General features: G+C 31.0%; 6 protein-coding genes across 6 annotated transcripts; 1 reads left to right on the plus strand and 5 right to left on the minus strand.

Annotated features, from left to right (window-relative positions):
• Positions 1–1863: 1863 nt before the first annotated feature.
• Positions 1864–4188, plus strand: PUT5 (Amino acid permease family protein). Its single transcript, XM_020379052.3, has 2 exons — positions 1864–2951; positions 3375–4188. Exons 1-2 carry the CDS (start codon positions 2017–2019, stop codon positions 3889–3891), a joined length of 1452 nt encoding a protein of 483 aa, XP_020234641.1. The 5' UTR covers positions 1864–2016; the 3' UTR covers positions 3892–4188.
• Positions 4189–8747: 4559 nt separating this feature from the next.
• LOC109814595 (leucine-rich repeat protein 1) lies at positions 8748–10737 on the minus strand. Its single transcript, XM_020379056.3, has 7 exons — positions 10581–10737; positions 10372–10504; positions 10197–10268; positions 9830–9973; positions 9649–9717; positions 9451–9517; positions 8748–8931 (listed from the first exon to the last, which is right to left on the minus strand). Exons 1-6 carry the CDS (start codon positions 10654–10656, stop codon positions 9469–9471), a joined length of 543 nt encoding a protein of 180 aa, XP_020234645.1. The 5' UTR covers positions 10657–10737; the 3' UTR covers positions 8748–8931; positions 9451–9468.
• A 4986-nt stretch (positions 10738–15723) lies between these two features.
• LOC109814594 (leucine-rich repeat protein 2) lies at positions 15724–17883 on the minus strand. The gene is made up of 7 exons (XM_020379055.3): positions 17212–17883; positions 16874–17006; positions 16700–16771; positions 16475–16618; positions 16288–16359; positions 16075–16146; positions 15724–15998 (listed from the first exon to the last, which is right to left on the minus strand). Exons 1-7 carry the CDS (start codon positions 17288–17290, stop codon positions 15932–15934), a joined length of 639 nt encoding a protein of 212 aa, XP_020234644.1. The 5' UTR covers positions 17291–17883; the 3' UTR covers positions 15724–15931.
• A 154-nt stretch (positions 17884–18037) lies between these two features.
• On the minus strand, positions 18038–20926 carry LOC109814591 (uncharacterized). The gene has a single exon (XM_083067195.1). The coding sequence runs from the start codon at positions 20873–20875 to the stop codon at positions 18506–18508; it is 2370 nt and encodes a 789-aa protein (XP_082923321.1). The 5' UTR covers positions 20876–20926; the 3' UTR covers positions 18038–18505.
• Positions 20927–22613: 1687 nt separating this feature from the next.
• LOC109814611 (SWIB/MDM2 domain superfamily protein) lies at positions 22614–24022 on the minus strand. Its single transcript, XM_020379077.3, has 2 exons — positions 23683–24022; positions 22614–22959 (listed from the first exon to the last, which is right to left on the minus strand). The coding sequence occupies exons 1-2, from the start codon at positions 23956–23958 to the stop codon at positions 22831–22833; spliced, it is 405 nt and encodes a 134-aa protein (XP_020234666.1). The 5' UTR covers positions 23959–24022; the 3' UTR covers positions 22614–22830.
• A 1997-nt stretch (positions 24023–26019) lies between these two features.
• LOC109814598 (putative mitochondrial protein AtMg00810) lies at positions 26020–26613 on the minus strand. The gene has a single exon (XM_020379059.1). The coding sequence runs from the start codon at positions 26611–26613 to the stop codon at positions 26020–26022; it is 594 nt and encodes a 197-aa protein (XP_020234648.1).
• Positions 26614–27769: the final 1156 nt, after the last annotated feature.

The following is a 27769-nucleotide window of genomic DNA, read 5'->3' on the forward strand; positions in this document are numbered from 1 at the left end:
TTTAGTTGCAAGGGTATTATTTTCTTGAAAAATGATGGAGAGGAAGAGTAATTTGATATCTAGTTCAATTGTTCATAAAATGTGTACACCAAAAGAAGTAATTATCTTTATTAATTATATAAATTATGTTTTTTTTAATTCACTGAGAAGTATTTGGATTTAGCAGACATTGAATAGGTAAACATATTTGTCCAATTTGAGTTTTTTTTTTTTTTTTTTGCATTTTCAAAAGTTAAGATTCGAATAAATACTTTACCATCCACATATTTTAAACATGAAACTCAATTAATCCACTGGTATCAAATTAAAGAAATAGCAGCTTGATTAGTCCATGACGATAAACAAGAATATTTTACAGCAAGATTTTGTCACGTTTGAGTTTTTATTTTCTTGTATTCTATTTTATTTTTAAAAAATTTCTCACTGTTTTTTCTTTTTCTTTTAAACATAATTTATTAAATTTATATTATATTATTTTTTTATGATATATTTGTCAGTTTATATCGAAAGATTTAAACTCATTTATTTAAAAATAGTTGGTTTGTTTTATTTAACATATTTTATAATTTGTTCACTCTCAATCAAGTATTTTTAATGTTTTCTTTTTCCTCCTTTTTACATGTGTATCCTACATATAAAAATAATCCCCGTGATTTAGAAAAAAGCTCTCCTCCCATCATTTCAAAACACTCTTCTTTCGTAATTTTTTTTATGTATATTTAAAAGTGTTTATTTTTTTTAATCTACTATTTTATTTTAATTTTAAATTTACTTTTTTAAAAAAATATTAATAATTGAAAATAAATTTATATTGAAATTTAAACTATTTATTGTATATAAAAAATATAATATATATAAAATAAACATGTATTTTGTATAATACATAATTTAAATAAATAAAACTATAAAAATATCATACTTGGAATAGAATAGAATAGACCTTTTTATTATAATATTATAAAATATAAATAAATTTACTAAAATATCATACTTTAAAATATATTTGCCAAAGTGCTCTTTATGTTCAGAAATTGGTCTTTCACTAACCAATTTCTTACATTAGTTTTTCATTTTTATTTTATTTTTCATTAAGAATTTGATTAACCAGTAATTAATTTTTTAATTGTAGTTTTTTTACAAGATAATTTTTTTTGTAATATTATTGTTTTTATGTAATAGATATTTTGTATTTATTTTATTAGCTTAAAAAATAGTTAATATATAAATAAATTCATAAATTTTATTTTATAACTTAATAGTTTGGTAAGAAGAGGTTATAAATAATTTATAAATATATAATTTCATTAAACAATATAAATTAAAAGTACACATACATTATTGAAACAAAAAATTTAAAGTACATTATCAATAAATAAATATATATATATATATATATATATAAACATAGATAAGTAACTTTGACACATATTTGGAAATCAAATTTATAATGTACATCACTTATAAGTCGAATATAAATGAAAAACATAGATAAATAATTTTCATCGATACTTCCAAAACCAAATTTATGGACAATAACTAATAGTGTTGGTGCTCACTCGCACTACATATGTTTGAGTTTGACAAAAGTGATATGCATTTCCTAGTACAAGAGATGCTTAATCCATGAAAAAGAGAATCGAGTAGATAATTCACTGATGAAATGTGGCGTAATTGTTGCGAATTTCAAAAATTATACTTGTCTTACTGGCATGTTATTTGTAATAATTCGATGAGTCTTTACACTTTATAACTTGACAATTAAACAATGAAAAACAAAAATTTAAATACTTAAAGATTAATATGTAATCATTCCTAGACATGAATAATAAATATATTTCAAATATGATATTTTGGTAAATTTATTATTTTAAAAAAAAAAAAGTCAATAGGAAAGAGAAAGAAGCCAAGGTGCGTGAAAGTGAAGGTTGGAATGGGATCTGATCTGAGTTTGCAGTTTGCAGGCATGGATGGATCTCTTAAGATGCGAATGAGTGGAAGTATATAGATGAAGTGTTGATGGGTGAAGAGGGCAACAAAGTAACGCTATTGCCTCTGATAGCTCTAATATTCTATGAAGTATCTGGCGGTCCTTTCGGAGTAGAGGATTCAGTGAGGGATGGAGCTGGTCCTCTTCTATCGTTGCTTGGTTTCTTCTTTTTCCCTCTCATATGGAGCATACCAGAAGCTCTCGTCACCGCTGAACTCGCCACCACCTTCCCTCTAAACGCTGGATACGTTATTTGGATATCCTCAGCCTTTGGACCCTTCTGGGGCTTTCAAGAAGGCTTCTGGAAATGGTTCAGCGGAGTCATGGACAATGCCCTCTACCCCCTTCTCTTCCTCGATTACATCAAGCATTCATTCCCAATCTTTCAACGAACCACTGCTCGAATCCCTGCCCTTCTAGGAATCACCCTTTCTCTCACTTATTTCAATTACCGCGGCCTTCACTTTGTTGGCTTTTCTGCTGTTTTTCTCGCCGTCTTCTCACTTTCCCCATTTCTCATAATGGCCTTGCTTTCCATTCCACGCATTAGGCCCAGCCGTTGGCTTCTTGTAGATTTTCGCAAGGTTAATTGGCGGGGATACTTCAATACCATGTTCTGGAACCTAAATTATTGGGACAAGGCAAGTACCCTTGCAGGAGAGGTTCAAAATCCCAGCAAGACGTTCCCAAAAGCACTTGTTGGAGGACTTCTTTTGGTGCTCTCCTCATATCTCATTCCACTTCTTGCTGGAACTGGTTCTTTGAGCTCCTCGCCAACTGAGTGGACTGATGGTTATTTTGCACAAGTGGGGATGCTCATTGGTGGCTCCTGGCTCAAACTCTGGATTCAAGCCGCCGCTGCTATGTCTAACCTTGGCTTGTTTGAAGCAGAAATGAGCAGTGATGCTTTTCAGCTTCTAGGGATGAGCAAGATAGGAATGCTTCCAGCTGTATTTGCTTCAAGGTCAGAGCTTTTTTCATGTCATGTCTTCCCTTTAAAATAGTTTCCCTTCTTTCTCTTTTCCAAAATATTCTCATGAGTTGAAACTCAAATTGGTCCCTTTACTGTTATATTAGTCTCTAAAACTAAGAAATTGTTAAATACATTTTTGAAACTGCAAATTCACAATCATATTAGTTTAAAACTCAAAATAATGTGTGATTAAAGTAATAATATTGATATATATTCATGACAATAACAAGTTAAATATAAGGATTTAGTTGACAATTTCTTACTTTCAAGGACCAGTGTGACGGTGTATTCCAACCAAAGTGAATTTTTTTTAGTAATTCCATCCAGACATGCACTTAATTGGAACCTAGATGGAAATTTCAGTATTAACATTAATTGTGAAAGTGTTTTTTATGTGGTACTATATGCCTCTAGGTCTAAGTATGGAACGCCCACTGTTAGCATTTTGTTCTCTGCCACTGGAGTTATCTTCTTGTCGTGGATGAGCTTTCAGGAAATCATAGAGTTCCTCAATTTCTTATATGCTGTAGGAATGCTTCTTGAGTTTGCAGCTTTTGTAACTTTGAGGGTGAAGAAGCCAAATCTTTATAGACCGTACAGAGTTCCATTGGGAACATTTTGGGCTACAATGCTCTGTTTGCCTCCTGCTTTGTTACTTATTCTTGTAATGTGTTTGGCTTCTTTGAGAACATTCTTTGTGAGTGGAGCAGTCATTCTCCTGGGGTTTATCCTATACCCTATCTTGGCTCAAGCCAAAAGTAAGAATTGGATTCTATTCGAAACTGAACCACCTTCCTTACATTCCACTGGATGGCAGCAATGCCATTCAGTTGTGGAAGAATTGACTGAAACTAACCAAGAAAATAAGGTCGTAGAGCTCTGTGTGGAAGAAGAATTGTCTTTAATGCAAAGTGATTCTAAACCAAGTTAGCAGGATCTTGTCTTGACATAATTTTTGACAACAATTCAACACAAGTATATGACGTGTTTGGCTGTCTTGGACACTGCTGAGGTTGCCGGAAAAGGGGCGAGATTTTTTTGTTATGCTAGAGCTTATTAATTCCAATACGGAGTAGAGTTGGAAGTTGGAAATCTTGGTGTTGTAAGTTGTAACTTATATTTAACATTTATGATTTCTATCAATTATACAAAGAATTGTAGTTATTTTCATCCGTTGAAGATACTTGAATTTAGTGAGAGATTTCCTTTAGAAGCTTATTTCTAATAACGTAGCAACATGTAAATATTGTCCAATAACCTGTCAGATCAGTGGAGAATGGAAATTCCAATGCATGATATTTGAATACATGTTTTTAGCAGAAGTTGGAGAAAGAGGGTTTAACTGCAGTCTGCAACAGGGGATTGAACAAAACAAACCTAAGGAATAATATGCTGTAATGGTTGATTAATGGAAACCAATGATAACTATCATAAATTAGATATGAGTGTTGGATGGTCTGAATGTCTGATTGAAGAGCAGGCATAAGGAGATAGACCGAGGATTAGAGTACATCAAAGACAGCGAAACACATTCCTTCTAGGCTGATATTTCCAGGAATCTGGCCAAAACACAATTTGCACCACTCTCTAGAAAGGTAAGAACGATTAAAGAACACACTCATTAAATAGGTCAGGTGTGATAAACTCTTTCATGTTATCGAAGCACACTGGATTCTTAGGTTCAAACTGAACTCGGAAAGTTTCTAGGAGGGAGTGTGTTCCCTAGGATGAACATATTGGATTAGTCGATTCTAATGTATTTCAAGCTTGATGTTTGAGAGACAGGAGTAAGTGCCTACGTCATTTATGGTAATCATACATTTATGATACTACTTGTTGCTCAAATAAAGACAATTTCTTCTTTGTTGTAAAAGGAGTCATGAGGAATCAATCCATTCAGCTTTAGGCCATTGAATTTGTTCTGAAACAAATGGAATAAATATATAGGAAATCTAATAGCTTCAAGATGGCCATAAAGTACATAATGAGGAGCTGAATAAATACACAAGTAGAGAGGGAAGAGAGTTACTTTGAGGAAGAGCACTTTTACTTTGGTAAATTTTACCTACAACAATACTTTATTTTACTTATGCATTTGATATATTTTTTAAAAAATCATAGGTATTATAAATTAATATATAATAAGCAAAAATTGAAATTCAGGTTCAACTACTCGATAATAAAACAACTAGAAGTTATTATCCTTCCTCTGGTAATTATTAATTAAAACAATGAAAAATAAATATTTTTTAAAATGGAAATTAAAACTGCTATCTATTAACTGTCCTGACTAATTAATAATTTATTACTCCCTCATGTCTTTTATATAAAATCCAAATCATAAGTGTTTTCTTTTATAAAAAATTAATCTAAAATATGTCTTGTATTATTATTACTAATTAAAAATACTCTTAATTAAATTTATTAATCTTAATCAAATAAATAGTTGTGAAATAAGTGTATCGCTAATAAGAATAATTGGTGGAGTAAGTGTTTCATTAAAATAACGTCCTGTGTAAACTACACCTCACGAGCGTAAATGAGAAAATCAAGTGTATGGACAAGAAATAATAGCCAACATCCTTAGTAATGAGAAAAACTAAGGAGAATTTTGTTACATGATAATTTTTGAGCTTGAGTCATAATTATTAGGAATAATAAAATTTGGAAATCATGATTTTAAAAAATGATTAACATTTATTTGGTTGGTCATTATATGTTTATAAGAATATTTAAAAATGTTACTTAATAATCAAATAATTTTGTTGCATTAAATAGACAAATAAATATAATATAGTTTTTTCAAATATTTTTATTGTATTAAATAAAGAAATAAAGGTAACATAATATTTTTATTAGAATAAGATTCTTCATTTAACTCAAAAATGTAAGATTTCCACTTATTCCATGGGACGAATTCATAGAAACACAGGTAAAAAAAATTCTTAGAGAAAGATATTTCATAAGAATCTTACTTTTTTTAATTAATAAACTAATGGTAAAAAATTAATTTTTCCAACTTCGGATTCTTGGCAAAGTCGATCCAATACATAGTTAGGTTTAAAGCAAATCTTAAAGGGAGATTTTTTAAAAATTGACAACAATATCTTTTAATAAAAACTAAAATATTTTAAATATGAATTTTGAAAAAAAGTATATTTGTATATTTTTTTAGAGATGAACCTTTTAGAGTGAATTTTAAAGAATATAAAAAGTGTTTTTTAAGTTATAGACCTTAAAAAAAATATAAACATTAATGTAAAATAATTTTTTTGGAAGAAATTTAAAGTAAAAATTTTATTGGCTTCATATTTGGACCGACTATGATTCTTAAAAAAGTAAAAACATAACCAATTGCTTCCTAAGTGATATAAAAATTCTCATAAGTATTATATATTATTTACCTACACAAATGTCATGAAGCATGATTATATTCATTCATTTTTTACCAAAGTTCATTAATTTTTAATTTTAATTTATAAAAACATATTATTATACTTAATTATATTAATTAAGGTCTTTGTAATAAGTAAGAACAAGTATATATTATTATTAAATTATTTAATTAAATATTAAATGAATTTTTATTTATATATTGAGGAAATCAATTTATTAAATTTTATAGAATGTTTTTTGTAGTAATGAATATTTTTAAAATTAAGGAAAATTTTATTATTATTACAATTTTTTAATGAATTACCAAAAATATGTACGGTAATAATTATATATCCTAATTTGAATTAATTGATCACACTGAATTAGATAAAAATAAATTTTAATTTATTTAGATACAAGAAAATAATAAATTATTTAGGTAAGAGGGAAACAAATCAGAATATAAATGTACATTTTTAAAAAATTAATTAATATTAAATGCAATGTTATGATCATTACTAGTTTAGACATTATTGTACTATTGTAAAAAAGAAAAGGGCATTTGTGTACTTTCATGAATTATATTGATCCATGTCTTATTATTATTATTATTATTATTATTATTATTATTTGTAATCCGTGTCAATCCACTTGTATATGAATATCAAAGTTTATAATAAAGTTTTATTTTTCCTATACAAAAAGTTATTTTTATTTAGAGATGTAAATATATATTGGAATTATAGACTTGAAAAATTAATTTGAATTTTTTAAATTAAAAATTAGCAATACAACAAATGAAGGATATTGATTATGTTAAATTAAATTTTTAGTCTTTTATATTATCTTAAAATTTATTTTAATTTTTTTTTAAATTATTTCAATCTTTTATCTTTTAAATACAAATCAATTTGATACTTTTAAACAATGACCATTTTTAATTATGTGACTTGATTTTGATTTTTTTATTAATTCAATATGTAATTTTTTTTATTAGATTATAATACCACAAAATTATAATAATAATGAATTTGCCTCTTATAAAGAGAGTTTTTCACTTTTGAGAATAAAGTGTAAATAATATTTTAGCATGAAAAATACAAAGACATGTTTATTATATATAATATAATTAAATTTTATAATAAATTATATATAAAAATATTAATATTTAATTAATAAATAATTATGATAAATAAAAATTAAATTAGATAAATTTTAAAATTCCTAAAAATCTCTCACAAATACAGAGATTCACATTTAATATATATGGATTGATTTTATTTATTGATAATTTATTTTAAAAATATTTATATTTAATTGATAAATAATTATGATAAATAAAAATCAAATTAAATAAGAAGTTGAAAATTTTTCAACAATCCCTCTATTGAATAAAAGTTCCTAAAAACACTCTTGCACAAAATAGAAACTTGTATTTAATGTATAGGAGTTGATAACTATTAATTAAAAAATTAATGATGAATATTATATATATATATATATATATATATATATATATATATATATATATATATATCAACAACTAGGTATAATTTATCCTCTAAAACATTCTCTTTCACTTTAGAAAAATTAAATCCAATAGCAATGCATTAAAAAGGCAAGAGAATAACAATTAATGTATGATTTTTTTTTTTTAAAGAAATAAACCTTTCTTGAAACCTTATTGAATTTTATGATCTCCAGTTGCGTAGAACAAAAGTCAAATCACACAGATTAAGAAATTAGAAATAAGTGATTAATATATTGAATCAAATGTCAAATTATTTTAAAGGTGTTCAAGTTTGATCCTTGACAAAAACGATCATTCACTAGACTTATCTTACTTTGTAGTCAAACGAAATTAATATAAAGTGAAGTCTTAAACCATTGATACAAAATAAGAAAAAAATAAAATAAAAAAAAGAAAGTCAAATCACATAAAAATACTTTTAATTAAAGGCAAAATTAATATTATTTTTATGTTTAAAATAATTAATGTCAAAACAATATTTTTAAATAAGTACCTTTTAAAACAAAACTATTTTTAATAAGCAGATAGACATTTCTCTTTAAAAAAACTACTTATTTTTTTAAAAAAAATTTAGACAAACATATTAAAAAGTAATTAAAAAAAAGTTTTTATTTTATTTATAAAAAAAACACTTTTAGGGAAAAAAATTTAAAACAAACATACTAGTTTTCTTTAATTATTTGGGTTGTTTGATTTGAATATAATAAAATTTAAAATAAATCGATTTATAGTAATTTTCGTTGATATATCGATTAGTTTTTTACTTCTAATAATTTGTTATGATCATTCTCAATATTTATCACCAAGACTCGTTCAATTTTGTTATAGTTGTTCTCAATTATTTGTCAATGAAGAATATTTAAAAAAAAAAATTTAATGTATGAATCACACAGTTCGTTTATTTATTAAATATATCAATATTTCAGTATGACATGTTTAGCATACACTTTTCTTATTTCACAATGTCTTGTTAAAGATATTTTTTTAATGATTATTATTATTATTATTATTTGAGGATTCACGAGAAATCAGTCCTTTCTTCCGCTAAATTTGTTATTCGCAAACCTGAAACGTAAATAGGATAAATATATAGTAAATCTAACAATAACCAAGAAATTGAATTACTCTAACTTCAAATTAAAAAAAGTGAAGATTTGGGACATAGAGTACAAGTTATGAAGTCAAGTTTGATTAGCTCTACTATAAGAAGAGAAATTTACACAAGAGTAGGAGATCAAGTGTTATTTTCAGGAAGATCAATTTTACTAAAATTGATTTAGTACCAATAAACCTTTTATTTGCAAATAAACCTTTTAAACTACAAAGACTTTAAACAAGTTTGGCAAGACAAATGACACTTGTTAAGAAGCTTAATAAGATAGAACCTGGTGAAAGTGATGCATGTGTATTCAACGAAGGCATTTGATATTTTATGGATTTTGGTGTTGGGATTCAACAAAAGTTCATAACATAGTGCATGGGAACAATATATATTGGTTTGACTCTGCTAGATGAATTTGAGATTTCGACTTGTTTGATACGAAAAACTTTATTGCAAGTTAAATAGCAGCATATATATATTACCTTTCCATCGGGAATGACTCAGTTGTCATCTACTGCTGGTTTTCTGAGATTAGTATTAGAAAAATCACTGCACAATCGAGGTTTCAAATTAGTTGATAAATAAAAAAAATAACGAAATTTGATCTTGCAAACCTTTCCCCCACGAGAAAGAAAAATAAAATAAAACTTAAGAAAAAATGTATAGAAAGAAAATCTTACAAGACTTGGAGATTAAGATTAAGGACTTCTCTTGGGATTATTCCTGCCAGCTTGTTGTTGTTTACTCGTCTATATCATTAATGCAGAAGGATGAGTGAAATAAAAATACAATTAGATATCATTTAATTCGACAACTCGTGTTCATTTGAACTTCTTAGCCAACCAACATAAACATGCTTACAGGAATCTAAGTGATTTCAAATTGCCAAATGACACTGGGATGTTCCCTTCCAATTGGTTATTGTACAAATCCATACTAGTAAGGCTCTTCAAGTTACCAAGTTCCTGAGGAATATTCCCACTTAATTTATTCCCAAAGAGCTCCCTGCAATGAAGAATTTCGTAATCACTCGTCTAGTAACATATTTAATAATAATGTACTAAGAAAGCCAAAGCTTTTTACCGTGTCATCCGATAACAAGTTATTAGAATGATGATAGTGTTATAAATTTTAGACTAACAGTAACAGTAGGTGAAAATTAAAGGCACAATTCACAAATTATACACCCTAGACGTTAAAAAACAAGGTAAGGGAAAACTATACATACAAATATTTGAGGTGGGGTAGCTGGCCAAGTTGTGGGGCCAAAGTTCCAGACAAGTTAAATAAGCCCAAGTCTCTAAAATTCCAAAGAACAAACAAGTAATTATGATGAAGAAATTTAAAAAAAAAAAATGTTTAGAAAAAAAAAAAGAAAAAGAAAAGGGGGAATGTTACATTACAGGCGAACGACGTTATTATTGTCATCACACGTAACATGAAACCAAGTACAAGGAGTAACGAGCGTTGGGTCCCAGCTCTCAAGTGCGTTGGTGGGGTCAGAAATTCCGTTTCTGAAAGCTATGAGTGCGTCTCCTACAAAGAGAAAGCGATTTAGGTTTAAAATGCAAAGCGTTTCGTTTGTTTTGTGCAAAGAATGAATGAAACTCACCTTCGGAGTTTGAGAGGGTTGAGAGGGGACGTTGGAGGAAGAGAAATGAGAGAAACAGGAAAACTAAAGTAGACATCTTATTCTTGGTTTGTAAGAAGAACACAAGTACAAGAGAGGGATGAACAAAGTGAGGCCAAGTCAAAGTTTATATATAGAGGATTCGTCAAAATGCAATTTATTGCAAATCGGATTTTTAGATCCTTGTTCACACCGCCCAATAAATTATTATTTAACTATACAAATCATTAATGTCAAATTCAAACAAAATAATTAATTGTCTTTAATAAATTCAGCATTAAAAGTCCACTACGTATTAAATGTTCTAATAATTAAAATATATATATTTTTTAAAATCCTTACCTTATCTTTTAATTTATATAATTTAAAACAAACATTTTTAATATTTATATTTATTTTTCTCAATCTTTTTAATTCATGTAATTTCAAGTAGATAATTTTAATTTCTATACTTACAGTATTTAATATTTTTAGTTTATATAGTTTTTTTTTTAACATTGTGTGTGTTGTGTTGATGCGCAGAAGTCTTTAATTTTATAAAAGTAAAAAAAAAAAGTGTCTCAATAAAAAATATTACATGTGAAAATACAAAAGAAATATAAAATGTTGATAAATTTAATTTAAAGTAATTTTAATAAAATAAATTTAACATAAAATACATAAAGCTGAATTGAGCGATAATATTTGGAGGTTTTTTTTATGTGAGGGTTTGTAAAGATTCTTTTAATTTTTTATGTTATTCAATTTTTATTTTTCATAATTATTTATGAATTAAATATTAATATTTTTAATTAATTATCAATAAATAAAAATATTTTTATATTATAATATTAATTATTTATCATAAATTTAAAATATAATTTATATATTTAAACATAGTATATATATATATATAATCATTATTTTAGCATGTATAAATGTTCTTATATGTTTATTATATATAATTAAAATTTATATTATTTTTGTTTTTATTTATAAAATTTAACTTAAAATAATTACTTGTTTCTTTATATAAAAATTGATTCATAGTGTTTGATATATTAATTATTTTTATAGTAAAATATTCTTAATTAATATATATTCTCTTAATTTAATGAAACACAAGTTCTTTTTCCATAATTAATACATTACACTTTTAATGCATTTTTTAAATTCTGTATTAATTTATTACTTTATTTTTTATTTAATATTTTTCATTTGCTTATCTCTTTTCAAATTTTATTTTTCTTTATGATTATTTTAATTTTTTTGAAACATAATAATCAAATGGTATTATTTTTTAAAAAATAATCATGTTTTATTACATATATTCTTAAATAAAATTTTAAAAATACACTATATATGATATACTTAGTAATTATAATGTACGTTAATTCATAATTCAATCATTTTATACTAACGAGAATAAGAGAAGCAAAAATAATAGATTTATAAAAGGTTCTACTTATATTGTTCGTGTTCTTAGATTTCTTTGTGTTGTCTTACTGTTATTTTTGTGTGACCATTTAAACTTCTAAGAGATAAAAAAATTGATGAAAGAGGCATTATAGAAGAGAACTCAGACAGATAAAAACACTTAAAATGCAGATAGAATAATTTGTTTGTGACGTATGATTCCGTTATATATTAAATAAAAGAAAACATCAAGCAAAACCACAATCCAAAGAACTCATTTATAAGAACTAACTAGATAGACCAAGATATTTAGTGATAATTATACATAAATAAATATTAAAAAATGCGAATAATTTTTCAATAAAAATATAAAAAGATATTTTTTTTTACATTTAAAAAATATAATAATCCATTAAAAATAAAAATAAAAATTAATTACCAAAATATATTCTATTTATAATAAGTATAGATAATGGAGAAAATTTACGTAGTTTATTATAGGCATTGTGACATACATGCATCTGCTATGCTTCCTTCTCTCTGATCCATGATGGCGGTTATGCTGTGGCAACTGGCGAAGCCGTTCTTCCTCTAAATTGTGCATGCTCTCACCCGATTCAACTTCCTTCTTCCTTTCTGTTCTCAAGGCGTATTTTTTCGATTATTTTAGGGATTATTAACGTTTTTGTTTTTATCATTCTTTTAATGTTTAAATATATTTTTAATCTCTACTTGTATTTCTATTAACATTAGATTCAGTTATTAATATATAATTATCTTAATTTTTTATTTTCAATATATTATTATTGACAACTTGAGAGATAAAATAATATTTTTAAAAATTACATGGATGAAAACTAATACTTTTAAATTTGAAAGATCAAAAATAAATTTACCTTAAATTTAAAGGATTAAAAAATATTTAAATCTTATTTTAATTTCTTATTTAATTAAATCATATTTTAATTTACATTTATTAAATTTATTAATAAGTTAGGTTTTAAGATTTTAAAATAAGTTATCAATAGCTAAAAATATTTTTTTAATATACAAAAGATTACTAAAAAATAATATACTTATTTATTTTAAATTTATAATATAATTTATATATTTAACAGTATTTATTTATACTAATTTTAAATATAATTTATTTATTTATATATAATTTATTATAAATTAGAGTTATCTATAATTGTTGAGTCTACCCTTTATGTTTTAATTATGACAAACCTTATGAACAAAAGTCATAAGTCTTTTAAGTATTTATTTTACTAATGAATTTGCTTAAGTGTATTTAACATATCAATTAAAGTAAACTCAATATTGATTCAAGATGACTTAGGATGGATGTCTCAGCTATACATTCAATTGTGAAAATCTTCAAAAGATTATGAAGTCCAATTGTGTGATATCTTGAGCTCTAGGAATTCATTTGAGGAGATTTTGGTGGCTATAAAAAGCCTAAAGAAGTATCTACATTCTTCATGAAGAAATCAAGAGCTTATACAGATTAGATCACATGCAAAATTGCAAAAGAAGTTACAAATGATGTTGATCTTGACTATAAAACATAGTTGATATGTTTTGCACATATATTGAGTTGTAGATATGATCTTGAGACAAACTTTGTGGCTATGAAAAACAAAAGTAATCGTCTACAACCTTTATGAAGAACTCGTGCACTAAAAAATCCCAAATCATGGACAAATATGGAAATCAAGATGAAAACGTCATTTTGAGTTGCAACACTGACACAATGTAGTATTTTGAGCATATATGGATTTATAGACTTGTGTTTTAGCCAAACTTGGTGGCTATGGAAAGATAAAAAAAATTTCTACAACTTTGATGAAAAGTTATGAGCTAGTAAGGTCTCTATCATGGAAAAATTATGTCTACAATATGAAAATGTTGATTTGTCTAGGACATTATAATGTTGCTATAATATTTTGGGAATATCTTGTGCTACATAGGTCCAAGTAACATGAAACCAATTCATAATGATCAAGGATTGTTTATTAGAAGAAATGAAAATATCTATTCCCAAGCATGAAGATAAGTATTTTTAAGTTTTTTTTTATCATAAATTTTCAAGTTAAACATTTATTCTTAGAAGAAATGTCTTGAAGACCTAGTTTAGGAGATCAACACTTCAAGTTGTCTATCAAAAGACTTCAATTAAAATAATAATTCTCATAAGACTTATATTGAAGGCCTTGTTTAGAAGGCCGAAAATGAATACTTATTCAAAAGGCATCTCATCTATAAAAATCTAACAAGACCAAAAAAAAGTAAAGTACAGTGAGGTTAGCATCTAGCTTAAAAAACAAGCAAGTCACAACAAATCTATTGTTGGAGGCCTATAAAGGGAAGGCAATGGACACTTTTTGAAGTAAGAACAAAGAAAAAGAGAGATTACCCAAGCTTAACAACTTATAATCCTTATTTCATACACTGAAATTTTCAAAGATTTCCACCTCATATTTGTATATCTATTTTGTAATAGATAAAAAGTGTGAAACCTTCTTATGGAAACTCCACTGTGGGAGAGTTACCTGTGATCTTTGTAATCTGGAAGAACACAAAAAGTGTTGTGTAGAATTGAGAGTGCAATGGTGTAGGGAAGTAGAAGGACTCACAACAAGTGTTGTGTAATCTCATAGAAAGTGGTTGTGAGATTGTTTTCTCAATAGGTGGTTGAGTGAAGAAATCTTATTAGTTGGTTGAGTGTTTACTACTAACAGTAGGTGATTGTGTAGTATTGGTTTGTATCAGCAGGTGACTAAGTTTGAACTGTAATTAGTTGTGATTTAGTGAAAAATCTCATAAAGTTGTGTGAGAAGTGGATGTAGCTCGATTGAAATGAATCAATATAAATAATTAAAATATTGTATTCAATCTCTCTCTTCCTATCTTTTTACTTATTTATTTAACTTACTATGTCCATTATTACATTATTGTATAATCTATTTTACAAACAAGTAAACTCAAAAACTATTTTCAAATAATTACTCCAAGTATCAATATTAAAAAGACTTGTCTTCTGAAAAACAGATTTTCATAAAAAGTATATTTTTAAATAGAAAATAATTCAACTCCCCTTTTTGTAATCTAACATTCACTTCAATAATAAATATTTATCAAATAAAATATACAAGTTAAAATGCTATTTTATTATATAATTTATTTATATATGATAAATATTTAACTTATAAAATGTGTATTTTTATTGATAGGATAGAATGTATATGTTAAAATATTAGTTATTTAATAAATTAAAATCATAACAATTTGATTTCTATAATTTTTAATTTGGGTGCCATATTTAGTTTGAGTATCCATTCTCCCTTTTAGGTAGGTGTATAAAATGAATACCTTCACAAACCTGTTAAATTATTTCAATTTTGACTCCATCGAAGTTTACAAATTAAAATTTAGCCACCTACTCATTAAATTATGCTTGATTGTATGAGTTATTTAAATACGATTTTATTGGGATATAGAATAGAAGGAGAGACAAAAATTTATAAAAATATATATATGTAGTTTATTGAGTAGAAATCTTTTTAAGTGATGCCTAAACGTAAAATTGTGAAAGTTAAAACTCAAAGTGAATAATATCTCTCCTCTTAATTTTACCGTGAAGACAACGAAATAATGGATGGCAGGAAAAAACTTTCCGGCGCATTTGTAGAACTGCTACGTAATTGGTAGGATTTTGCGAAATAAATCATTCTGAAGAATTTTGACTTAGTTGCAAGATAACATGGAGGGATTGCAAATAAACTATTAGTATTATAACAAGCATGTATTTTAATGACGAGGCATGTCACCGATGATAAATTCATTTTATCTATCGACATTCGAATTGTGGCAAATACCACTTGCTGCCCAAGTTAAGAAGGCAAGAGTAATGAAATGACGAATTCTACCATTCTTCAGCATCCAAAATCATAAGGAACCAGTCCTTTCAGTTCTGGGCCGCTGAATTTGTTATTCTCAAAACTGAAACACCAATGGAATATGTTAATATGTTATAACGACAAGACTAATGAGGCAAGAATTGCAACAGATATTATACCTTTCCATTGGGAAGGATTCAAAGTTGCCTTCTACTGGTATTGTTCCACAGAGGTCATTATTAGAAACATCACTGCACAAACGAGGTTTCAAATTAACTGATAAATCATTAACAAAAAAAGAATGAAATTGAACTTGGATTTTCTCCATTCCAAAGCACGAAATGAAAGATAAAATAAAGCATAAGATAAAATGTATAGAAAGAGGATCTTACAAGATTTTGAGATTTTTAAGATGAATGAGCTCTCTTGGGATTGATCCTGTGAGCTTGTTGTTGTTTAATCGTCTATATTATCATGAACGCGAAAGAATGAGCGAAATAAAACACAATTCACACATCATTTGATTCAATAACTAATGTTCAGTTTAAGCTTTTGGCCAATCAACAAATACATGCTTACAGGTATTTAAGTGACTTCAACTTGCCAAATGACTTTGGGATGTTCCCTTCTAATTGGTTATCATACAAATCCATACTAATAAGGTTCTTTAAGTTACCAATTTCTTCAGGAATCTTGCCACTTATGTTATTCCTATAGAGCTCCCTGCAATGAAGAATTTCATAATCACTCACGTGGCAAAGAATAAGATATTTATTTGATTAGACAAGGGAAAGCCATAAATACAGGTATTGAAGGTGGGGTAGCTGGCCAAGTTCTGGGCCCAAGGTTCCAGAGATGTTAGAATTGCCCAAGTCTCTGAAATTCAAAGACCAAACAAGTGATTAGAAGGCAACTCAATCCTAAACCCAGTAAGCGTGATGAATGTGTAACACAAAAAGAAAAGAAGGTAATTGTTACAAGCGAATGACGTGATTGTTGGAGTCGCAGGTAACATGAAACCAAGTACAAGAATTAACGAGAGTTGGGTCCCAGCTCTGTAGCACGTTGTTGGGGTCAGAAAGTCTTCTTCTCAAAGCATTAAGAGCTTTTCCTACACAACACATCAGCTCAAAAGTCAAAAGTAAATTTGGAAACCCAATTTCATAGTCAAGTGCTAGGTTTTGGAACACAAATTGTACAAAATAAATAATAAGGAATCAGATGATCTGAGGGAAAGGGAATATTGATGATGTTGGATGCTATCTTATGGCTACGATCCCAAAGAAAAAGTTGAGAAAAGAATAAGCGGAACATACCTTCAGAGTTGGTTGAGAGGGATAAGAGAGGACATTGAAGAAGGAGAAATAACGCAGATAGGACAGCCAAAGTAGACATCTTATTCTTTCTCTCTTGCAAACTTGGAAGAGGGAGAGAAGGATGGAAGTGAAAAAACAGGAGACGAAAACCTTAAAAAAAATATATATATGTAACCGGAAGAGAAGGTATAGGCCTAGTCAAAGTCAACATAGAGGGGCTCCCACTCAAATTCAAAAGCAACTTTTTGCCAATTGAATTTTAAGATCACCACTTCATAGAACAAATGTCAAGTCAAATTGCTTCTGAGGGCCCAACTCGGATCTCTATTATATTCTAGTTATACTACGTTTTCATCCTTTAATTTCAGTTATCTCTCTCTATATTTTTTTAAGGGATAATTCTGTCACATATTTTAAAGAATTCAAATAGAATGTAATTATGAATTTTCATATTTTTTTCTTCCCCCTTGCTAAAAATTATTGACTGTGAATTATCTACTCAGCGAAAATAATTTAAACTCTGACTATCAATCAAACAAAGATGTCACCCACATACCATACCACAACTCTTTATTTCCTACCTTTTAGATGGGAAGCTTCCCATGTGTTCAATGGCGTCCATTTTTTTGTCATGCAATAATAAAGAATAAGATTTATTTTTTGAATAATGTATTTCAAAAATACTCTCCAAATTCAAGAGCTGTGTACAAAAACATTTTTGATAGAGAATTGCCCGGAATTCGGAGGGAGAATAATTAAACGGTAAATTTTGCCCTTCAGACAAACAGCGCTAGTCCCTCTGCAGGAATAATCTCTAACAGAGCTCTCAAAACAAAAACATAACAACTTATATATTTTGCTGACGAACACACTACAACAACAACAAACAAAGAGGAAATTATGTTACAAAATGAATCTACGACAATACTAAAAGCCTAAGCCTTCCCTGCACGTGTTATTTTTCTTGATGTCGTTGCTATATAGTTTATTCTACATGTTATTGACATTCAAAACCAACCATTACCCTTCTCTTACTATTCTTTAATTTCCCATCTTTCTGTACAACCCCGCCTGCAAGCATCGCTGAGGAGACACACTGCTGCCTATTTCTGCAGATAAACCCCAGCATAGGAATACCATCATTTACAACTACACGCGGTGAATGCCAACCTCCATGCCCAAATATTATACAACATGGCAACTAAGGAGGAAAAAAATACTAATGGCATCTAAAAACTAGAAGCCAAGAAACAGTCTAAATTCCAATATTACATCCAGGGAGTCATGAAACAATTTATGGCCACATTTTTGCTATTCTCGTTAGTAACCTACTTTCTTCGTCCTTGGAAACATGCGGGTCAAGATTACCAAGGTTTTTAACAAAACTGATGGCCTCATCCCGCTGGTTGAGCTTACAATACCAATCAACAATGGAGTTGTAAGTATTCTGGTCTGGCTTACATCCCCGCTTGATCATGTACTGAACTACATCAATAGCCTCGGCAAACATTGTGTCAGCAGCATATGTTGCAATAAATGTGTTGTAAGTTACAACATCCGGAACAAGTGCAGAATCTTTCATTTCGGAAAATATCCGCGAAGCCTCCTTCATCCTACCATTTCTGCAATACGCATAAATAACAGTATTGTATGAAATCCTATCAGGTTTCATACCTTTCTCCAGAGCTTCCCTCAAGATTTCTTCAGATTTTTGGAAGTTTTCAGAACGGCTGTACATATACATCAAGCTATTATATGTAGTCAAACTCGGAGTAAATCCTCTCTCGTGCATGAAGTTCAAAATCTCGTTGGCTTTGGCCACCATCTGCTTCCTCCCATATATCGAAAGCATTGCATTCAGAGTAATTATGTCAGGCGAAATTCCTCTCTTCCTCAACTCCAAAAAGGCACGTTCTGTTTCCATCAGCAGATCACTCTTGCTGTTAACTAGAACAAGGGTCTTCAAAAGAACAGCACGAGTTTCAATAGAACCAGAGTATATCTCCTCGGCAAAAGCATTCATCCTTTCAATCTCCTTGCCATTGGCATAAGCATGAAGCAAAGAAGAATACGAGAGCTCATTAGGTTTACACCGACCATCCTTCATCTCAGCAAGGACTTTCTCAGCTTGTTCCCAAAGGCCTCCTCGAGCCAATGCTGCCAAAACAGCGTTATAGGTAGAAAGATCGGGCACCACTCCAGCTTCAAGCATGCTCTTGTAAACAGCCATTGCCTGGTCAAAGGAGCCACACCTGCTGTAGGCACTAATTAGAGTGTTGAAAGTGTCCCTCTCAGGGACAAACCCTGCTCTCTTCATTTCTTTAAATATTCCAGACACTTGGGAGTGCATTCCATTCTGTCCAAAAACAGCCAAAAGAGTGTTCCAAGTAACAATATCAGGGGAGCAATTGCACACCCTGATCTCATCAAAGACTTTCATCATTTCCACAAACTTTCCCCGGTTGCCGTACATCTTAATGAGGGCATTGAAGGTGCAAATATTAGGTTTGCATCCCACCTCTCTCATTTCTTGAAAAACTTGAATGGCAAAGTCATCTTTCCCGGCCTTCTCAAATCCAGACATAAGGGTGGTGTAGGTAAAGACATCAGGCTTAATCCCTTTCTCCACCATTTGGGATTTAAGCTCCAAAGCCTCCTCCAACAAGCCACCCTTAGCATAAGCCGAAATCAAGGAATTGTAAGTTACACTGGTGGGAGAAAAGCCATTGGCTTCCATCTCTCGGAGAACCTGCATAGCCTCCTTGGGGCGTCTAGACTTGCCAAAAACATCCAATAAGGCATTGTAGGTAACCTTGTCAGGCGTAAAACCAGCCAACTTGATGTCCTGAAACAATTGAACAGCTTCTTCGTAGAGAGAACCGCGGCGGCAGCAACTTATAAGCGTATTGTAAGTATACAAATCAGGGGCAACCCCACGCGAGGTCATGGCATGAAGGAGAGCAGTAACGTTAGACCAGGGCATGCCCATTTTGCCGTAAACGTTAAAAACGACGTTGTAGGTGATGAGAGTGGGGGCGCAGCCGTCTTCTTGCATCTTGTTGAAGAGGTTGACGGCGTCCCTGTAGCGGCCGCTACTGGAGTAGGCGCTAATCATGCAAGTGTAGGCGTAGACGTCAATCTGGACGCCGTCGTTTTGGAGAGCGAGAAGCAGGGAGGCGGCGGAGGAGACGCGCCCAGCCTTGGCGAGGATTTTGATGATGACGGGGATTGCAGAAGTGGTGGAATGAGAGGAGTGGGTGGTTCGAAGGCAGTGGAAGACGGCGAGGGCGAGGTCGCATTGGTTGTTGAACCCTAGGGCCTTGATTATCTCCAAAATATCGGAAGAGGGATTGGGAAGGTCGAAAAGAGGACGCAGAATATGGTCTAAGTCAAAGGTTGGATTGGAATGAGTTAAGGTTAAGGTGTGGAGAATATGCTGACCTCGAGGAGAGAGCCGGTGAGGAGACCATGCCTTGCCGCGGTTGGGGTCGGAGGACCTGCCCAGGCTCACGCGCTGCCGGGACTGTGAATTCGAATTCGAATTGAGATCATGGATAAGAGTGCTCACTGAGGGCGCTGAGGCTGAGGCTGAGGCCACACAATTGTGTTTTAATGGTGGGTTTGGGAGGAGCAGAGGAAGAGCCACTTTCTCTACTATCTCCATCCTCGTCGCTGCTTCACTTGTTTCCTTTTAGATTTTTTTGTTCCTCTCATATAATCTATTTTTAAACCTTTTCGCTTTATTCACTGCCTATTTTTTTTTTATCTACATATATTTACTTAAATTTATTCTTTCAGATATTTCATTGGAAACTTCTCCAATTCTCCTTCACCATGTGTCCCGCGCAGCTTCACTTCTTTTCTCTCAAATAAAATTTTAAAAAGAAAAATTCTATGTCTTCCCCAATTCAAACTCCGAAATTTATTCTAAATCGACAAAAAAAATTTAATTTAAATTATAAAATATTAAATTAAATAATTACTTTATAATAAATTTATTATAAAATATAAATATTTTAAAATTTCGGACCATGTTCGATTCTTTTTGAGAACGTGTAGCATTCCTCATTTTAAAATGGATACCAACGTAGATTCGCTCTCGTCCAATTATTATCGTGCAGGGCTAACTCCAACATCCTCTTCGTTTATTTACTCATTTTATTGCATGTTTCTTAACACTCTAATCACTGTGATTTCTTTGCTTCTGTTAATTTCACTATAATTTTTGCACACATTATACATTTTTACTATCAATCCAAACCCAGACACATTGTTAACCTGTCTTTCCATTTTAACTTCCCAAGCTTAACCCAAACAATAACAACAAAACTTTTCTAAATTTTAAAATTGAATGCATAATCCTTTCTTTTTTTTTTCTTTTGGATGTGAACTAAGAATATCTCCAAATTGATGGTTGGAGACTTAGAGATCACATAAGTGAGATTTATCTCTCCAAACAAGATCATTCTTAAGAAACCTATTATTTTTTATTGATTCAACCATTATTCTTATTAAAACGATTTTTACCAAAATTAATAAGAAAATCTTTCACGTAACCTCTTTCGAGCTTCTTATTTGAACTTTAGAACATAAGTCAATTTACCTAAACAGCCTATTGATTGGGGGGGAAAAACAGAGGAATTGATCCAAAAAATAAATATAAAAAACTCCTACACGGCCTTCTCGTTTATTAAATCAACTATACTTGCTAAAAAAAGCAGTGGTTTTATGTTGGACACTACTTTTCAATGTTCGACCAGGATATCTTTACGATTTTCACTTATCTCTTATCTCCGTGAATTGCAACTTACCATGCCTTCAAATGGACACCGTTTCAGTGTTTCACGCATAAATAGGGTATATTTAACTGTTGACACCCATGTCATTGTGGTGTGTAATCATTAATAAATTATTAATTTATGTAACATTTGTTAACCTTGCCTATAGGGTTAGAAGGGGAGGGGGAAGGCATTCAACATTAATTCTGTCTCCTATAGGGCCTGGCATCTCTTCAGCCATTATTTCTATGTTATTTCATTAACTGCCTTATCATAAAATAAGCTACCAAATGAATTGTAACGCACGTTGTTACAGTTATCTCAAGGTTTCTATGATCAGTCAACTCTAAATTTCTTGCCAAGGACGCAATGGTACAAGATCAGACCTTCTCCTTTCCATACCTACTCAAACTGCCCACTTGTGGCCTTACCAGGCCAACTCTGCGATTCCAACCTTACTCGAAACATTAATATAATCATCACAAGAAACCTCCAACGCATATCATTTTTTTTTTTTCAATGGAGCCTCCTGGTTACTTACCGCATTACCCGGTTGTGAAACCAGCACAAACTGTACACACATCCAAAAAGAAGAACGTGTTGATTCACAAAAGAACAGCAGAATAACCAAGAAAACATAACATCATAATATTTAAAATGTCAAATAGAAACCTACTAGGTAAATTACTAACGCTTGTTGAAGAGACTACGACACTCAAAACGAACTCTTCAACAATGCTCGTTCTGTATTCAAAGTACTAAAAACTACACGCTACCATGTCGCATGACATAATACTCCCAAATGTAATTAATTGTTCAATACACCAAAGCACACAAAACCTTAACTTTCACTTTTAAGGAAATGTGGGCTAATCAAACCAGCAATCTCTAGCATACCAACTTGATCTCTCCCTGCAAACACCTTCTTCAGCTTCTCATCACAATTTATAGTCCTCTTGTTTTCAGGATCCTATCAGAATACAAGTAACAATTTAGACAAAACCAAAATCAAAGGTTATACACATGTAGCATATGCCTTCAAGTAAAAAACAGCAAATATCTATCATCAATAACCGAGAAACTTTAGATGAATCCAAAACTGACAACATAATTCCTCGACATCAACCATGATATCAGCTAAACAGAAATGCACATTCAACGAAATGAAAGTGGAATAGCAGATAGATTAATACTTTGTGTAAAGAGGAATTAATTTTCCCAAAAAGTGTTTCGAAAGATTTTATAAAAGGTCAGGCACGGGTAAAGAATCATAACAAATAAAATATTGTCAATGGCCATGTAACAGTCGGTTTCTTTAGGATACAAGAAGTGCTAAATGTTGAGTTCAAAACTGAACTGAGAGAGTGAGAATACTAATGCCATGCCCCTCGTCACATCTTAAACTCTCGCTTAAGATAAAAATAACAATCAAGCATACAAATGCAGAACCCTAACACAACACTTTATCTTCGTCATCAATAAAGAAAACAAAAACGAACGTGTGCAAAACAGAGCAGTGATAGAAGTCCTGTAAAACTAATTCATAAGCAAGAAAATTACAACTCGAGAACGCAGCAAAAAATAAAAATAGAAATGCATTTTGACAGTGGTAAAGAGATAAAGTTGTGCAGGGTACCTGAAAAGAAGCGTGAGAAATTGGAAAAGAAAAGATTAGGTTTTTAGGGTAGGGTACCTGAAGATTGTTGTCCTTAATGTATGCCCAAATCTGTTTGAGAGCTTGGGTTCGAGAAATCTCGGGAACGCCGACAAGGGCTTCCATCTCAGGGGACACCTTGCGGGGTTTCATGATACCGCGGATTTTGCGAGTGGGTGGGTCAGACTGAGAGATGGTGGCAAAGGTAACGGTTCGCAGCATGCGCAAGCCATGAGGAGAAAGAGAAGCAGTAGGAGCCCTCAAAGTGGTTTCTGGTGGGAGAATGGAAGAGAAGAGACCAAAAGACAGAGCCATGTCCAGAGGCAAGAGATGGATAGAGAAGAGATAGAGTTGCGTTGTGTAGTGTACACTCTTCACTCTCTCCTTTCTTCTATACCCTTTCTGCTGCCCCAATATCTCTTTCAATTTACTAAATTACCCTCTATTTTAAAGATATCCATCATAATCATGTGTCTCCTTAATCTATTTCTCTTGATACAAACTTCTTTTTCAATATTCAAATGCTATTATTTCATAACTACATTTTCACCATCTTTTAATACAACTATTTCGATGAGTACTTATGGATTCTTAGGATTTCTCATGCATTTAAATAAAATAGGCTGGATTTTTATATAAAAAATAATTGTTTGTATTATTTGTTATTTAATGATAACATATTATTTGTGTATGATAAATATCTTTAAAAATAAGTTTTTTTTTCTACGGTTATAATTCATTTCATTTCCATTTCAATAATTTTGTGGATATATTATGAAATAAATATGAGAATCAACATAAATATTAGAATTTTTAGCTAAATTACAAATTAAAAATAGGATCATTTGTTCTTGCTGAGTCTATGTTTGATTTTGTAGGACATCAATCTTAGTATGAACAAATAATCAACACATGACCAAATAAATTTTTAAAAAATAAAACAAAAATCTATCCTTTTGGCGAAAGTGTGGAAATGCCTCTTATCATGAGTTATGTAGATATTCAATTTTGTTTTTAATCTATTGAAAAATTGAAAATATAACACACACAAAAAATCTAAAGGAAGAAAGATTGAAAGATTTTAAAAAGAGAAAAGAGAGGAAGAAGTAAATTAAAAATAGGATGAAGGAGAAAACATGTAAAGTAAGATGAATAAAAAAGTAAAAAAAATAAAAATAAAACACCTAAACCAATTACCTAATGAAGCTTTTCACTTTATGTAAACTTTGTTCAGTCAATAACTTACGATGAAGAGAAAAAGTTAAGCCAATAATTTTCGTCGGTTGTCTACATGCTCTTTGTATATAATATTAGGAAGCATAGTGTAAGCATACAAGTCACGCGCCCTCCATAGGATAACCGCATGATCTTTCGTATTTGTGGAAATAAAGAGTTTTTTTTTTCTTCAAAAGTAATTTTACTTTTTAAATAATATATTTTGAATTTCAAAATTAGAAATGTATATAACATTTTTTTCCCCGTTAGTATCGTACTTTAAAATGTTTGTCTTTTGTGAAGCACAAACCCAATTTTTTCAGCCAAAACATCTTAAATTGGAAAGAGTTTGCAAAAAGTAAATTAGGCTACAATGGATTTGGTGTTGACATGTGAAAAAAGTTTTTATTTGGATATTTTTCATTTGTATCTATAAATATATAAAGGCGATTCTAATATAAAAACTGTATGAATTACATAATAATTATTATTATTATTATTATTATTATTATGAGAGAAAGAATTCTTAGAGAAAAATATTATTGATTATTAGTGAATTTGATAAAGTGATACAAGAGAGGTATATATGTATATATACCTAACGGACTTAACTAACTCAAGAGTTAGTGAGTTAGTAAGTCAGCCAGACTAACTAACTAACCTAAAGGTATGAGCAAAATACAATCAGAAAATATATTTGAATACACGTAAATAAGGCAACAAATAAAAGTATTTATTATCCTATTCTCTTCTCTAATACAACCCCTACAAGCTCAAGGGGGATGAAACAAAGTGGATGGATAAGCAACATTCAGCTTGGAGCGAAGAAGAAGAAACCGCTTGGGAGACAGGGCCTTGGTCAGAACATCTGCAAACTGATGTTGGGCAGGTATATGCGAAACAATAAGGGACTTGTTGAGCACTTTTTTCACGAACAAAAAAGATATCAAGCTCCATATGCTTGGATCTTGCATGTAAAACAGGGTTTTGCGAGAGCGCAACAGTGTTTTGATTGTCACAAAGTACAGTAGGAGTGTTTAAAGGAACCTTTAATTCCTTCAGCAGTGACTGAATCCACAAAACTTCAGTTACAACTTGAGCTAAGGCTCTATATTCAGTTTCAGTGCTGGACCTGGCAACAAGTAGTTGTTTCTTGGACCACTAAGACACAAGATTAGGACCAAGATAGATGCATGCTGCTGAAGTTGATCTTCGGTCATTTGGATCAGACGCCCAATCAGCATCAGTGATGGCAGTGAGATTGAAGGGAGCAGTGTGCTTTGCAGGCAAGAACACAAGTCCATGACCAACAGTTCCTTTTAGGTATCGAAGAATACGTTTGACAACTTTCCAATGTTCTTCCATGGGAGAGCACATGAATTGACTTACCTTGTTGACACTGAAGGCAATTTCAGGCCGCGTAATTGTGGCATACTGCAATGCACCAACTACGGACCTGTACAACGTAGGATCATCAAATAGAGTACCACCTTTAGCAAGCTGTTGGCCACCAATCATAGGAGTGGAGATGCCTTTTGAATCTTCCATTTTGACCTTAGTAAGAAGATTAGTGATATACTTATCTTGGGAGAGTAGCAACTTTCCGTGAGAGAGAGATTTAACTTCAATGCCTAAGAAGTAGTCCAGAGTGCCAAGATCTTTAAGAGAAAAGGTAGCATTGAGTTGAGTGGCAAATTTTTGTAGCAAGGAAGGGGAATTTCCAGTGATAATGATATCGTCAACATAGACAAGCATAAAAACAGTTGCATCGGATGTGGAGAAAGTGAAGAGGCTAGGGTCACACTTGCTTTTGTTGAATCCAAGCATGAGTAGTAAGACGTGAGTTTGTCAAACCATGCGCGAGGAGCCTGTTTGAGGCCATAGAGGGATTTGTGTAATTTACAAACAAGACTTTTATTGGCAGAGTCAACAAAGCCAGGGGTTGAGACATATAGATGTCCTCCTCAAGCATGCCATTGAGAAAGGCATTATAGATATCAAGTTGTCGAAGAGGCCACCGGAAGGAGACAGCAAGAGAAAGAACAATGCGAATTGTTACAGGTTTTACAACAGGAGAAAAAGTTTCAGAAAAGTCCAAATCGGGTTGTTGATGGAAGCCTTTTGCAACTAGTCGAGCCTTGAATTTATTTATTGATCCATCAGGGTTCTCCTTGACACGAAAAAACCATTTGCAACCAATGGGTTTTCTGCCAAGAGGGAGAGTAGTTAACGTCCAGGTGTTGTTGTTATGTAGGGCTGTGATTTCAGCTTGCATGGCAGCAAGCCAATGAGAGTCAGCTAGAGCATTTTTGACTGTCTTGGGCACAACGTGGGAAAGAAGAAGTGTGGGGTTTAGTCTGGGTTGAACAATACCATTTTTGGAACATGTGGTCATTGGATGAAGGTTAAGGGGTCTGGCTGGTTCAGAAGTTGAACCAGAGGCAGCAGCAGAAGTATTGGGTGATGAAATGGATGAGGAAGGTTGTGAATCAACAGATGCAGACTGAGAATGTAGGAAACCATAATCTGAGGAAGCAGAGCTCTCAAGTAGAGCAAGTTGAGAAGGGTTAGAGGAGGAGAGAGTGGGAGGACTGATAAGGGATGGAATGTTGGACACAGAGGTGGCGGGAGCAGGTGAGACAGATTTGGAGACGAAAAGATCAAGATAGGGAAATCTGTTTTCATTGAATACTACATCTTTGCTGATGTAGATGCGACCAGACTTACTTAGGCATTTATAGCCTTTGTGAGTAAGAGAATAGCCCAAGAAGAGGCACTCCTCTGACCGGGGTTGGATCTTATACTGATTATAGGGTCTAAGTAACGGAAAACAGGAGCAGCCAAAAATTTTCAGAAATTGGTAATCAAGTTCTTTGTGGTGAATTAGTTGGTAGGGTGAATGATGATCAAT

This window comes from Cajanus cajan, chromosome 11 (genome assembly GCF_000230855.2).
Source record: "Cajanus cajan strain Asha chromosome 11, NIPB_CcT2T_4, whole genome shotgun sequence".
In the NCBI taxonomy this organism is placed as follows: domain Eukaryota; kingdom Viridiplantae; phylum Streptophyta; class Magnoliopsida; order Fabales; family Fabaceae; genus Cajanus; species Cajanus cajan.

Coding starts and splice junctions, on each gene's coding strand:
- PUT5 (XM_020379052.3), top strand. CDS start 2,017: ATGGGTGAAGAGGGCAACAAAGTAACGCTATTGCCTCTGATAGCTCTA. Junction 2,952..3,374: donor CCAGCTGTATTTGCTTCAAG/GTCAGAGCTTTT, acceptor ATATGCCTCTAG/GTCTAAGTATGGAACGCCCA.
- LOC109814595 (XM_020379056.3), bottom strand. CDS start 10,656: ATGTCTACTTTAGTTTTCCTGTTTCTCTCATTTCTCTTCCTCCAACGT. Junction 10,269..10,371: donor AATAATAACGTCGTTCGCCT/GTAATGTAACAT, acceptor TTGGAATTTTAG/AGACTTGGGCTTATTTAACT. Junction 9,718..9,829: donor TTGAAATCACTTAGATTCCT/GTAAGCATGTTT, acceptor TTAATGATATAG/ACGAGTAAACAACAACAAGC.
- LOC109814594 (XM_020379055.3), bottom strand. CDS start 17,290: ATGTCTACTTTGGCTGTCCTATCTGCGTTATTTCTCCTTCTTCAATGT. Junction 16,772..16,873: donor AACAATCACGTCATTCGCTT/GTAACAATTACC, acceptor TTTGAATTTCAG/AGACTTGGGCAATTCTAACA. Junction 16,619..16,699: donor CTACCCCACCTTCAATACCT/GTATTTATGGCT, acceptor TCTTCATTGCAG/GGAGCTCTATAGGAATAACA.
- LOC109814591 (XM_083067195.1), bottom strand. CDS start 20,875: ATGGAGATAGTAGAGAAAGTGGCTCTTCCTCTGCTCCTCCCAAACCCA.
- LOC109814611 (XM_020379077.3), bottom strand. CDS start 23,958: ATGGCTCTGTCTTTTGGTCTCTTCTCTTCCATTCTCCCACCAGAAACC. Junction 22,960..23,682: donor TTAAGGACAACAATCTTCAG/GTACCCTACCCT, acceptor GTATTCTGATAG/GATCCTGAAAACAAGAGGAC.
- LOC109814598 (XM_020379059.1), bottom strand. CDS start 26,613: ATGCTTGTCTATGTTGACGATATCATTATCACTGGAAATTCCCCTTCC.